Here is a 14,275-nt window from a genome sequence, read left to right on the forward strand (position 1 = left end):
AGGAAAAACCATCAAGAAGACAGTCTAAAGTTCACTGGAATGTTACCTAAGTGCTCCTAAACTAGGCCATATTCTTCATCTAGAATTTGAAGACTTTATTTGCATGGGGGTGTGGAGGTGTGCATGCTCAGATATGTCCGACTCTGTGTAACCCCAAGGACTATAGTCTGCCAGGCTCCTGTGTTCATGGGATTATCCAGGCAAGAGTATCAGAGTGGGTTGCTATTTCCTCCTCCAGGGGATCTTCCCAACCTAGGGATCAAACCCATGTCTCTTGTATCCAAATTGCCAAAGTTTCCCAGTGAAGAGTGGCAAATTACTGAACTCTTTCTACGGTTTTTAGTAACAATTCAATTTGTTGTTGTTCAGTCGCTCAGTCATGTCAGTCTCTTTGCAAGTAAATAAAGAATAATGAGGCTGCCTCGTTAAAATTTAAAAACTCAATACAAATGGGTTTTTTTTAATATTCAAGAACAATACTGATGTCAGCAGGCAATTAATCTGAAATCTTGACTAAAAACAAAAACTTAGAAGCATCATTTCATTTACTTCCAAGGGCATTTTCAACAGAATTGTCTTTTCCAGTGTCTTTGGATTACTATTATGTAGCCTAGTGTGAAAGATCTTAACCTCTGGATTTCAGACTACTTTTTGATTAACATTTTAGCTCCATCAAGGGAAAAACTGCTATCTCAGGAGGATGTCTGGTTATCAATTTGTGATTTTATTACATCTCAGTTGGATTATTTCAAGTCATTATTTCCTATCCTCTTGGATTTTTTAATGTCACATGCAACTCTACAGTCTGTGAGAGTTGAATTAACCACTGCAATAGCGTATTTCAAGATTTGGGATAAATTTAACATTGACTTTGAGCTCTCACTGGTTAAAAAAAGTTTTGTTCAATCCAACTTTGAAATACTTAGTATTTTTATATAGCTGGCCTTAGGTAAAGTTATGTGTCCTAGGACAGTTTTGGTTACGTCTTAGCATCACCTAAAAATCAAGATAAGGACATATAAACAGCAGTATACCAGTCAAACGTAAAAAACAAATGCAAAAGAAAAACAGTTCATTTTGAAGATGCTACTTTATTGCCACTGTGTGGAGGTATAGAGAGTCAGTTGTATAATTACTGAAATCAGATTGATTATATTCTTTGCAGCCGAAGATGGAAAAGCTCTATACAGTCAGCAAAAACAAGACCAGGAGCTGACTGTGGCTCTAATAATGAACTCCTTATTGCAAAATTTAGACTTAAATTGAAGAAAGTAGGGAAAAACACTATTTTAGGCCACTATTTAGGCCATACAGGTATGACCTAAATCAAATCCCTTATGGTTATACACTGGAAGTGACAAATAGATTCAAGGGATTAGATCCGATAGACATGATGCCTGAAGATATATGGACGGAGGTTTGTAACACTGTACAGGAGGCAGTGATCAAAACCATTCCTGAGAAAAAAGAAATGCAAAAAGGCAAAATGGTTGTCTGAGGAGGCCTTACAAATAGCTGAGAAAAGAAGAGAAGGGAAAGGCAAAGGAGAAAAGGAAAGATATACCCATCTGAATGCAGAGTTCCAAAGAATAGCAAGGAGAGATAAGAAAGCTTTCCTACATAAACAATGCAAAGAAATACAGGAAAACAATAAAATGGGAAAGACTAGAGATCTCTTCAAGAAAATCAGAGATACCCAGGGAACATTTCATGCAAAGATGGGCTCAATAAAGGACAGAAATGGTATGGACCTAACAGAAGTAGAAGATATTAAGATGAGATGGCAAGAATATACAGAAGAACTATAGAAAAGAGATCTTGTTGAATAAAGAAAAATCAGAAGACAGGATATCTTCCACTGTCATCAAAATAAAATTTCAAAAAGACTTCACAAGAATTCTATGGACAGAGGAGCCTGGCAGGCTACAGTCTATGGGGTCACAAAGAGTTGGACACAACTGAGTGACCAACACTTACAAATCAAGTAGAGATTAAATAAAACAATTTTTATTTTCAGTAGTAAAAAGTTACATCAAAAGATTACTTTAGTGGGACTTCCCTGGCAGTCAAGTGGTTAAGACTCCATGCTCCCAATACAGGAGGCATGGGTTTGATCCCTAGTCAGGTAATTAAGATTCTACATGCAGCATGGCACAGCCAGAAAAAAAAAAAAAGATTATTTTAGTAATGTGAGAACAAGAGAAATGCTTTTTTTCTTTTATTACTTTAAAAATGCTGCACTGCCTACTGGCTCGCTTATACTGTTTCCAATGACATTTGCCATCATCCTTATCTCTTTCCTTCTCTATATAATGTGTTTTTAAAAACTACAGAAAAACAAGGAAATCTAGGTTAAAAGCTGGGAACATACCTATATACGTTCAGTTGCTAAGCTGCGTCCAACTCCGCGATCCCATGGATCACAGCCCACCAGGCTCCTCTGTCCATGGGATTTCCCAAACAAAAATACTGGAGCGGGTTGCTATTTCCCTTTTCAGAGGATCTTCCTGATCCAGGGATTGAACCCCACATTTCTTGCATTGGCAGGCGGATTCTTTACCACTAAGCCACCAGGAAAGCCCAAAAGCTGGGAAAGTGATTGCAAAAACAAGGATGAATTATGGGGCTTCAGATAAAAGGGACAAGGAGAAGGCAATGGCACCCCACTCCAGTACTCTTGCCTGGAGAATCCCATGGATGGAGGAGCCTGGTGGGCTGCAGTCCATGGGGTCGCTAGGAGTCAGACACGACTGAGCAACTTCACTTTCACTTTTCACTTGCATACACTGGAGAAGGAAATGGCAACCCACTCCAGTGTTCTTGCCTGGAGAATCCCAGGGATGGAGAAGCCTGGTGGGCTGCCGTCTATGGGATCACACAGAGTTGGACATGACTGAAGCGACTTAGCAGCAGCAGATAAAAGGACAAAGCAGATTTGCCAGGAGAAGAGCAATAGTTAGTAAGGAAGAAGAAAAGGTTGCGATGAGAGAGAAATGTCAGAGTTTAGGATTTTGGATGAGATCAGTTTCAAGTTAAGATAAAGTTGAGATGTAGCACGAGAAGGTGAAAAATGAAACTGGGCATGTTGAGAAAAGGCAGAAAGCTCCAAATTCATAACCAGCGTGCCATTTCATGCAAGTTGAATATTAAAGAGTATTTTCAGCAATTGTATGTTACCTCAATTACTAAATGTGATAGGGTAAGGATTCACAAAAGCAGTTTAAAAACCACAAATAACAAGATAATGAATTAATCTCATATTATCTGTAAAATAAAAACGTCTTTTTACCATGCATTTCAAGGTGCTGTGCTTGTGTTTAGTCGCTCAGTCGCGTCTAACTCTTTACGACCCCATGGACTGTAGCCTGCCAGGCTCCTCTGTCCATGGAATTTTCCAGACAAGAATACTGGAGTGAATTGCCATGCCCTCCTCCAGGGCATATTCCCAACCCAGGAATCAAACCAGGGTCTCCTGTATTGCAGGCAGATTCTTTACCGTCTGAGCCACCAGGGAAGCCCAAGAATACTGGAGTGGGTAGCCTATCCCTTCTCCAGAGGATCTTCCCAACCAGGAATCGAACCAGGGTCTCCCGCATTGCAGGTGGATTCTTTACCAGCTGAGCTACCCAGGAAGCCCACAGTTCAGGGTACTGGTATTTAATTAAGAAGATAGTACCAAAATAGTGACAATCAAATATAATTCTGTGTTTATACTAGTTCTGTTGAGTTTTTCTAGAGGCAAATGGGACAGCCAAAAGAAGGATCCTAATGGTTCTCAGTGATCAAAATAATTCAGGGAGAGTTTACAACATCCCACAACAAACCATCACCATAGAGCACCTAACTGACGTTATATTTGGACTAAAGATTTACAAAATAACATTGTGGAACTGAAAAGGGTAACCTTCCCTCCAACAGTATGTTCTATACATATAAGTAAAAGTCTGAGGGAAACGTTTATATTTCATAGGTAGGCAAATAAGTTTTCAGGGAGAGCTGACGAGAGGAAGAAAGCTCGGGGGAGAGGGAGAAGAGGGTGGGAGGCAGAGGCAAAGGTGGAGGAAGAGGCAGACTGTTCTCAGAAAGAGAAATATCGGCTACCTGTAGGCTATGATTTTCAGACAAATTCCATTCCCAGAACACAGCACTTCTTTCCCTCCCTGAACCAGCAGTAGCAGCAAAGTAGACAATACTCACTCAAAGGCAGTACGCAAGGTGTGCTCAGGATTTATTATATTCACCATAAGACCTAGGATTTGGTCATGAATTTATCAAATAAGATGCAACAAAACCTAACATACCATCAATTTGCTTAGCTGGGCTACAACAAAAGCAGAAGACATATGAATGATGCTTGGACAGAGCTTTATTTGTGCTAGCACGAGTGAGTGAGAAGTTAGCATAGTTTTAATAACGTTCAACTTATTTACACCTCATTATCAATTAAAGTACCTATTAAGTATACATAAAACTAGATTATTTTTATAGAAACTGATTATAAAAATATTTCTAGGGCTTAAACTGAGAAACATTTAACAGGAAAGAATGATCAAAACAGCTCTACTTACTGTATCAAATGTTACATTAACAATGCTTTCTTAGGTACCATAAAGTTGCTGAAAGCATTAATGTGCTCAAAACTTCAATTTGAGAAGTTTCAACTTATAAGTGGCTTGTATGTCACATTTCACAAAAAAGAAATTACAAACAACTTAAAATGTTAATGCGTTAGCTAAATTCTCTATAGAAGAGAGATCACGAAACCACTGTCCTACTACAGAAGCATGCAGGGCAGAGAGGAAACTTAGAAAGGAAATGAAACGCCTGGGCCACGTTCAAGCTTCTCAGAATTAGTTCCCCCAAAACAGAAAGTACAGAGGGAGCTGGATTAAAAAAGCACATAATCAAAAGTCTGGAAAGCTTAATAGCTTTTCTGAATGGAAATTTCATCCTTATTTAAGATGAAATATAGAGAATCTTCATAAACTTACGGAAAATCATTTGGCACATTTGATATAATACTAATTATCCGTCTTTCTGAATTACAGTCACCATTGCTTTGCTCTATCAAAGCAGCTACTGAAGTGAAGACACCACATTTTAGGGACCACTTTAAGGCAACAGCGACGGTAAATCAAACATTCAATTACACAATCTTGGAATCAAGCAGCTACACTTTTTCTTCTGAGTATATAAAAAAATTCCATTTTAAAATGAAGATAATCTTTGATGCTAGATTGGTTTTTCTTTTGAACAGTAATTCATAATCATCTACCAGCAAATACTACCCTTTGAAATTACAACCAAGATACATGTAGTTAGTTCTCAAAAAATTTCTAATGTTAAAAACATCACAGTACAAGAAAGATGACATAATTATGGGAAAAAATACATACTTTATTCTTGTATGTAAAACCTTGACGATACACTGAAACTGATTTTGTTTGTTACTGAAAAGTTATTGAAAAATTAGCCCTGTATTCATAATTGTATTTATTCAAGGCTAAGATACAAAACCCCCGCACTGATCATAAATGCTATGATATTAACAGCATAAGACTAAGCTTTAAGTCTAAGGCACTAGAAATCTTAATAGAGATGACAATGTAAATCTACATCCAATAGCTACTGTGAAGACTAATTTCAAATAAAATCACTTTAAAAAATACAAGTTGTTCTATAAATCAATACTACCTAAAATAAAACAATAATGATAAAATAATGAGCTCTCAAATAAAATTTAGGATATAACAAAACTGAACCAAAAACCTTTAAGGGTTATTTCTAAAACTCTGTTCTTATACTGCTCTTTGAGATAATATTTCATTTACATTCAAAATAAAGTTAGAATTGAAATGACTACCCTATGATGTTATGAAGTACTCTGTATGTAATAGAAAACAGATCTCAGCAGATCAATATGCAAAAAGTAGATCTAACCAGATTAAGCATGTTATTAAAGTATACACAAAGCTGATGACTAAAAGGGACCAGGATACCTATGATTCATTTACAAGTACAGAATCTTATTGAGAAAAATGCTATCATATTTTTCTACAACATCAATGATATATTCAAAGTTTAAAAAAGCAAGAGGAAAGATAAAGTATTATATTATACCAAAAGGCTGTCATCATTCTAAATGTAGAAAATAACATTATTCATGTATTTAGGATACCACTTAGCAGTCTCATTTCACAGGAGAATTATTTCCAGAGGTACACTCACAACTGAAAACTTCACTGGGATTCTATATACTGGGGAAGGAAAGGAACAGTATTAAGAGCTAAAACACACACACACACACACAAATAATTTTTTAGCTCACTGCCCTTGGAATTTGCTAATCCAATTTCCCCCTCATTTCTCAGAAGAGAAAACAGTTCTCAAGAGACAGTGTGACTTGCTCAAGGTCATAATTTAACACTACAAACAGGACCAGCATTCAGGTTTTACAAATTCTTGAATATTGTCCTTTCTTCTACACTAGTGCTACGGAGATGACACCTAGCATAAAAACAAAATAAAATGGATTAAACTCAAACACAGTTTCAAAGAAAGCGGTCAGAACAGTGCAGTATCAGCTATACACTGAGGATGAAACCCTTGAGGATTAATGTAGGATAATTCAGGAGGTGACTATCACAAGTAGACTAAAATAATGATACCCAACATTAACTATTAGGTGCTCAGCATTATCTCCTGATCATTTTATATATTAATTAATTTATTCTACTTTTGAGGTAGATAGTGGTGGTGTTCTCAACTGCAAATGAGGACAGAAGGCACAATGAGCTTAATCTCTGGTAAGGTCAGGAGACTAGAGAAGATTCCAAGAGAAAAAGGAGAAAAAAATTATTTATGTACCTGTTTTAAATTAATGTGTCAAAGTATTTACAATTTATGATTATAAACAACTCTTTTCTTATCAGATTCTTATAGTAAGAGTATGGTTTTCAAAACAATCTAGAAATTAATTTAAAGGCATTCTTATAAAGACTTATATTTCAAAAAACAATTCATTACAAGATCCATGAACTAACAGGAAAAAAGGAAATGTTAATAAATCTCAAAGCAGAAGAATGAGCATTACAATTTAAGTAAGGTTTGAGGGTCACATGGCTCTTGTCAGTAAAGGAGTAAGTCCTCTGCTAAGACAAGAAACAATTATTTCAGATCAAGAGTTAAACTCAACTTCCTGCACTAGGAATACAATTTATCTGTTTTAGAAGTACACCCAAAACTTCAAAATCAGTTATTTTACATTGATTCTGCAACAAAGGATGGACTAATGGATGGACAGATAGATTGACAGATGGAAGAACGGACCACCAAGTATCTTCAAAATCTCCAGAATATAATGATGATATGTGATTTTCCCAGATTTTAGAAGCTACTTTTGTAACTTACCATCTTTTTCCTCTTATCTTGTTCTGTGGGTGGTTCTTCATCTTCTGTTACTTTTGGTTCTTCAAGATGAGACATTAACATACAGCTGCAATTAAAAAAAAAAGTTTTAAATAAATAAAAAAAGTCTATAACATACCTTTTGCATTGAGCATTTTGCTTGAATATTTAGGTAATAAATCATAAGAAATTTATTTATAGGAAACTTTTGAACCCTAAACCACTTGACAAAAGCAAGGTGTACCTTTTATAATCTTTCTAAAAATGATACTTACAAACACTTAAAATTAAAATTAATACTTTTTCTTTTACCATTAATCTTCATATGTCTAGATTATTGTATATGTTTCATAATAGTAACAATAATTTAAACAGTAACATCTTTAAAACACTATCAATTACGTAACAATCTACTTTGTGCTCCAAATGACATTACTACGCTATGAAGAACTTGTCCCTGATAGCACTGCAGGGCAGTTACAGCCCACTTTATTTTGATTATCTGCATCACTGCTCTTTACATTAGCAGAGATAAGACAGCTTCCTATTCCATCAACACTGGCTCCAGGGAGACTAGATGAATACTGTCTCGTGAATCAAGTTAAAAGAATGAACTTTACTGTTCCTAATTTAGAACAGACTTCTGCAATTTATCAGAGTCATTAAGTTCTTAACCAATAAAAAGCTGTGGCAAAGAAAGCTTGCTTTCTGTTATGTTTTGTAGTAAGTATACATGAAGGGCATTTCTTGACTTAGCTATATAAATAACCTTCGATTCAGGGTTAGGGACAAGTGCTAAAACCAGAAACTTGATCAGACTCACTCTTGTAGGGCACATGAATGTCCTTTTCTTCTTATCCCTGATCATTAAAAAATTCATTTTTGAAACAACTATCTCTGACCCAGTCAGTCCACCTGATAGAATCAAATACTAAGAACCTTAAACTGGAAATCTGAAACCCTGAAAAACAACAAGAGCTCAATCTCTAACTCACTTCATGGCTTTACTCTTTTGGAGCTGCAATGCTTTTGTCCACTATGATGTACAGTTGATGTAAACTCTTCAACAACACAAGTTTGAACTGCAGGAGTCTAATTATACATGGATTTTTTTTTTCCTATAATAAATACTATTGGGGACTTCCCTGGTGGTTCAGTGATTAGGAATCTGCCTGCAAATGCAGGGGACATAGGTTTGATCCCTGATCCGGAAGGATCCCACATGCCATAGAGCAACTAAGGCCATACCCCACAACTGAACCTGTGCTCTGGAGCCCGCAAGCTGCAACTACCAAGCCCGTATGCTGCAACTGCTGAAGCCCAGGCACTCAAGAGCCCACGCTCCACAGCAAGAGAAGCCACCGCAACGAGAAGCCCACACAGCAGTGAAGAGTAGGCCCCTCACTACGACTAAAGAAAGCCTGCACGCACCAATAAAGACCCAGCACGGCCGAAAGTAATTAATTAAAAAATACTACAGTATTACACAACCACGGTTGGCTGAATCTGAGGACATGGAACCAGACGACTGTCGGTGAAGATGGCTAACTATAAGGTTTACTCGGCTCTTCACATTCACAGAGGGTGGATGCCCCTAACCCCTGCATTGTTCAATGGTCAAGTACTTGGCCAAATAACTCGAGCACAAAGGTGGAAAATTACGACATTATCTCAACTCCAAAGGTATTTAATAAAGTGAAAAGTCTAAGAAAAGTTTCGATTCTAGTTTGTATTAGAAATAAATAATAAGATGGACCTCCTTCACATTAGCTCTCTGAAGTACGCTGCTGCTGCTACTGCTAAGTCACTTCAGTCGTGTCCGACTCTGTGCGAGCCCATAGATGGCAGCCCACCAGGCTCCACCATCCCCGGGATTCTCCAGGCAAGAACACCGGATTGGGTTGCCATTTCCTTCTCCAATGCATGAAAGTGAAAAGTGAAAGTGAAGTCGCTCAGTCATGTCTGACTCTTAGCAACCCCATGGACTGTAGCCTACCAGGCTCCTCTGTCCATGGGATTTTCCAGGCAAGAGTACTGGAGTGGGTTGCCATTGCCTTCTCCGTCTGAAGTATGCAGCAGACTTGAATTTTAATTGTGATGAATCTGGATCTCCATGGAAGTAAGTTTTATACTGTATCAAATTCTTTCACTACATTTCAAAAATCTGTTAACTTACTTGTACAGTGAAAAGCTCTCTGTTCTCCCTTCCCTAAAGATTTATTAATAATAAAGTATGCTCTGGATATAAATATACACATTTTTGTCAGAGGGCGAGATATTTGTACTTTGCAATTCTGAAAATTGCATTCATTTGGGTCTCTGAAAGGCGGAAAGTGAAAAAAAATTTGAAAAGCCCAAAGCTGAAATTTTCTCCTGCAGGAAAATCTTCAAGTAAAAATCAAATCTAATTTTGTTGACAAAGATTAAAGATAGGGAATCATGTTTTACACAAAAAGCAAGGTGAAAGTTAATAGAATTTTACTAAGCTAAAAGATGTGGGCTGTGAGTGCAATAAAAGTAATTGTAAATAAAATTATAATAACAACAGCTTAAAACAGGGACAGCTAACATATAAGCTTAGGCAGCCACCCCTCACATTCTACACTCATTCACTAAATACATCCAGGCACTCTAGCTGGCTAACTCAAAATCTTTCCCAACAAGAAACCAACCAGCCAAACACAACCAACAGTATTAGCATGCAATATGAAATTATTATTTCTGGCTTAAAGGTACAACTTTTATTTAATCTATAGAAACCCACTTTTTAAGGAGATGAGAAAACTAGAACTGATGCTATTCCATTGGTCTCTGCAGTGGACACTTAGGTCGCCTGTGTAATTGTCCTCCTTCCCAACTTGAGCCCTGAACTTGTCAGTTATCCTCCTGTTTCATGTCCACCATATGCTTCAGAAAAAGCTGATCTGAGCCCCAACGCTGGTGGCTCAGTAAGCAATCAAGGAAATCCTATTCCCCTGGTCAATGACTGCTTTCTATATGAGTATGTTTAAGAACTTCTAGCCAATTAGATATGGAGAGAAATCGGATGAAATGACTTCTAGGACAGTGTCCTATGATGTTAAAACGACACAAGGAAAAAGATGACTCCTGGCTGGCACTGGCAGCGTCACGAACTGTAGAGTCGAGAACTACTTTTGACAATGACGGTAAGGAGCCTGCACACGAAGTTCATGTGTTGAGGGGACGGGGTAGGAAGAACTGGGTCTTTAAGGTATTGTGTGGTCACGAATACCTAATCCAAGAGCCTCCCACTCACATCCATGTGTGCTAAGTCACTTTAGCCGTGTCAGACTCTTTGTGATCCTATGGACCGTAGCCTGCCAGACTCCTTTGTCCATGGGATTCTCCAGTCATGAATACTGGAGTGGGTTGCCATGCCCTCCTACAGGGGATCTTCCCAACTCAGGGATCAAGCCTGCGTCTCTTAGGTCTCCTGCATTGGGAGGTGGGTTCTTTACCACTAGCACCACCTGAGAAACCCTCTCTCACCTGCAATTGCTTTTTTATTGTTAAAGTCAGCTGACTCAGGGGTTTCTCTTACTTGCAGCTGAATATCCTTTTACAGTCCCTTATATAAGTATCACAAAAATATCTTACCAAAAATTCACTTCTGGATTCAGGGCAAGAAACAGTCTCCCTCTCTTGATATACCTACTTCCTTCTATACGATACCAGGAACCATGTAATTCCAAATGCTTTTCTTTGCCCTGGTAGTTAGTAAAGTCAAGGCTGTTTTACACCTGGATGGTATGTTTCTCCATGCAAGATTTCTTGTTTAAATTCCTTCAACCCCATATTAATAGTTTTCAGTCACAAAGAGCATGTGCTTTACTTATTCATTGCCTCAAATCCTCTTATGACCACTAAATTGAATATAGGCAACTAACAGTTGTACGAACAAAGCTAGTGCAGGTGATGGAATTCCAGTTGAGCTATTTCAAATCCTGAAAGATGACACTGTGAAAGTGCTACACTCAATTTGCCAGCAAATTTGGAAAACTCAGCAGTGGGCACAGGACTGGAAAAGGTCCGTTTTCATTCCAATCCCAAAGAAAGGCAATGCCAAAGAATGCTCAAACTATCACACAACTGCACTCATCTCACATGCTAGTAAAGTAATGCTCAAAATTCTCCAAGCCAGGCTTCAGCAATATGTGAACCATGAACTTCCAGATGTTCAAGCTGGTTTTAGAAAAGGCAGAGGAACCAGAAACCAAATTGCCACCATCCACTGGATCATCGAAAAAGCAAGAGAGTTCCAGAAAAACATCTATTTCTGCTTTATTGACTATGCCAAAGCCTTTGACTGTGTGGATCACAATCAACTGTGGAAAATTCTTCAAGAGATGGGAATACCAGACCCCCTGACCAGCCTCTTGAGAAACCTATATGCAGGTCAGGAAGCAACAGTTAGAACTGGATATGGAACAACAGACTGGTTCCAAATAGGAAAAGGAGTATGTCAAGGCTGTATATTATCATCCTGCTTACTTAACTTATATGCAGAGTACATCATGAGAAACTCTGGGCTGGAGGAAGCACAAGCTGGAATCAAGATTGCTGGGAGAAATATCAATAACCTCAGATATGCAGATGACACCACCCTTATGGCAGAAAGTGAAGAGGAACTAAAAAGCCTTTTGATGAAAGTGAAAAAGGAGAGTGAAAAAGTTGGCTTAAAGCTCAACATTCAGAAAACGAAGATCATGGCATCCGGTCCCATCACTTCATGGCAAATAGATGGGGAAACAGTGGAAGCAGTGTCAGACTTTATTTTTGGGGGCTCCAAAATCACTGCAATGGTGACTGCAGCCATGAAATTAAAAGACTCTTACTCCTTGGAAGGAAAGTTATGACCAATCTAGATAGCATATTCAAAAGCAGAGACATTACTTTGCCAACAAAGGTCCGTCTAGTCAAGGCTATGGTTTTTCCAGTGGTCATGTATGGATGTGAGAGTTGGACTGTGAAGAAAGCTGAGCACCAAAGAATTGATGCTTTTGAACTGTGGTGTGGGAGAAGACTCTTGAGAGTCCCTTGGACTGTAAGGAGATCCAATCAGTCCATCCTAAAGGAGATCAGTCCTGGGTGTTCATTGGAAGGACTGATGCTCAAGCTGAAACTCCAATAGTTTGGCCACCTCACGCGAAGAGTTGACTCATTGGAAAAGACTCTGATGCTGGGAGGGATTGGGGGCAAGAGGAGAAGGGGACGACAGAGCATGAGATGGCTGGATGGCATCACCGACTCAATGGATGTGAGTTTGAGTGAACTCCGGGAGTTGGTGATGGACAGGGAGGCCTGGTGTGCTACAATTCATGGGGTCTCAGAGTCGGACTGAACTGAACTGAACAGTTGTATGTTAGTAGTATAGACAAAGTGCCATGAAGGAACAGAAAGTGAAAGTGTCAGTTGCTCCTGTTAGCCCTGTCTGACTCTTTGTGATCCCATGAACTGTAGCCCGCCAGGCTCCTCTGTCCATGGGATTTCCCAGCCAAGAATAGTGGTGTGAGTAGCCATGCCCTTCTCCAGAGAATCTTCCCAACCCAGGGATCGAACCCAGGTTTCCTACACTGCAGGCAGATTCTTTTCCATCGAAGCCACCAAGAAGCAGAGAAGGAAGCAATGACTTTTTACTGAGATTATGGAAAGGAATCTAGAAGGAGGTATTTGCTACACAGGGCAATGCTGAGGGCATGACCTGCCAAGGAGAAGAAATGTTATGAGTCAAAGGAAATGGCACATTTGGGAAAGGGGAAAGAATTTAGAGAGGAAGAGAAAAGGCCAATTAATGTAAACTGAAGATCAGCAAAGAACAGTGTCCCATCAACTTCATGCTATACAAAAGTGGGCTTCTAATTTTAAGAAGTGGAACAGAATGGATCAGAAGGATTAACTGGAGAGAGGCGTCAAGGAGGTCACTGAGACCAACACAAGTTAGGATAATACAGAGGGGTAAGTCAGAGTCAAGGAAACAAGGCTGCTTCGGATATTCTCTATTCCATTATGAAAAGCTGTCTGGTGAGTCAATATGTCAAGAGGGGGGAAAATGCTTATAAAAGCCTACATTTTATTTTTGTTTCTAAAAAAATTACATCCTTGATGGCAATATGTTTTGTACTCTCTAACTATAAAACCACAACTTATGAGTCTCCTTTCTTCCTTATTCCCAAATTTGGCAACAGGTTGTCAACCTCATTTCTCAATGTGCCTAAAAACAATGTATTATTTAAGGAAAAAAAGGGAATCCGGTCTAAACAAAGACAAGCAGAAGGCAAATTATAAGCATCATTGATATATTTTCCTGGTTTAATAAAGAGCTCTATTAACTAAAAAGAAACTCAAGCAAAAAGATGAAACTAAAAGATAAACTAAACACAAAAAATTAACTCAAAATGAATCAAAGACTTGAACTTAAGACCTGAAACAATAAAACTCCTACAAGAAAACACAGTGGTTAGCTCCTTCACACTGGTCTTGGTGATGATTGTTTATATCTGCTCTGAAAACAAAGGCAACAAAAACAAACATGTGGGGCTACATCAAACCAAAGACTTGTGTACAGCAAAGGAAACCTCCAACAGAAGGAAAAGGCAACTTGATTAAAGAAAGTATTTACAAATCGTGCATTTGATAAGGGGTTAAGGTCCAAAATATATCAACTGATTCAACTCAATACCAAAAAATCAAACAATCTGATTAAAAAACAGTCAGAGGATCTGCACAGACATTTTTCCAAATTAGACATACAGACGGCCAACAGACACAGGAAAGATCTCAACATCATCAATCATCAGAGAGATGGAAACCCAAACCACAATATCATATCACACCTGTTAGAATGGCC

General features: G+C 38.4%; 1 protein-coding gene across 2 annotated transcripts in view; it reads right to left on the bottom strand.

Annotated features, from left to right (window-relative positions):
• IPO11 (importin 11) overlaps positions 1–14,275 on the bottom strand; it is a 203,399-nt gene that overhangs the window by 19,579 nt on the left and 169,545 nt on the right. For both annotated transcript variants that reach the window (XM_027519916.1, XM_027519917.1), the window contains exon 29: positions 7,411–7,495. In XM_027519916.1, coding sequence (XP_027375717.1) covers positions 7,411–7,495 — 85 coding nt within the window. The remainder of the gene's footprint in view (positions 1–7,410; positions 7,496–14,275) is intronic.

Source organism: Bos indicus x Bos taurus, chromosome 20, assembly GCF_003369695.1.
Source record: "Bos indicus x Bos taurus breed Angus x Brahman F1 hybrid chromosome 20, Bos_hybrid_MaternalHap_v2.0, whole genome shotgun sequence".
Classification (NCBI taxonomy): domain Eukaryota; kingdom Metazoa; phylum Chordata; class Mammalia; order Artiodactyla; family Bovidae; genus Bos; species Bos indicus x Bos taurus.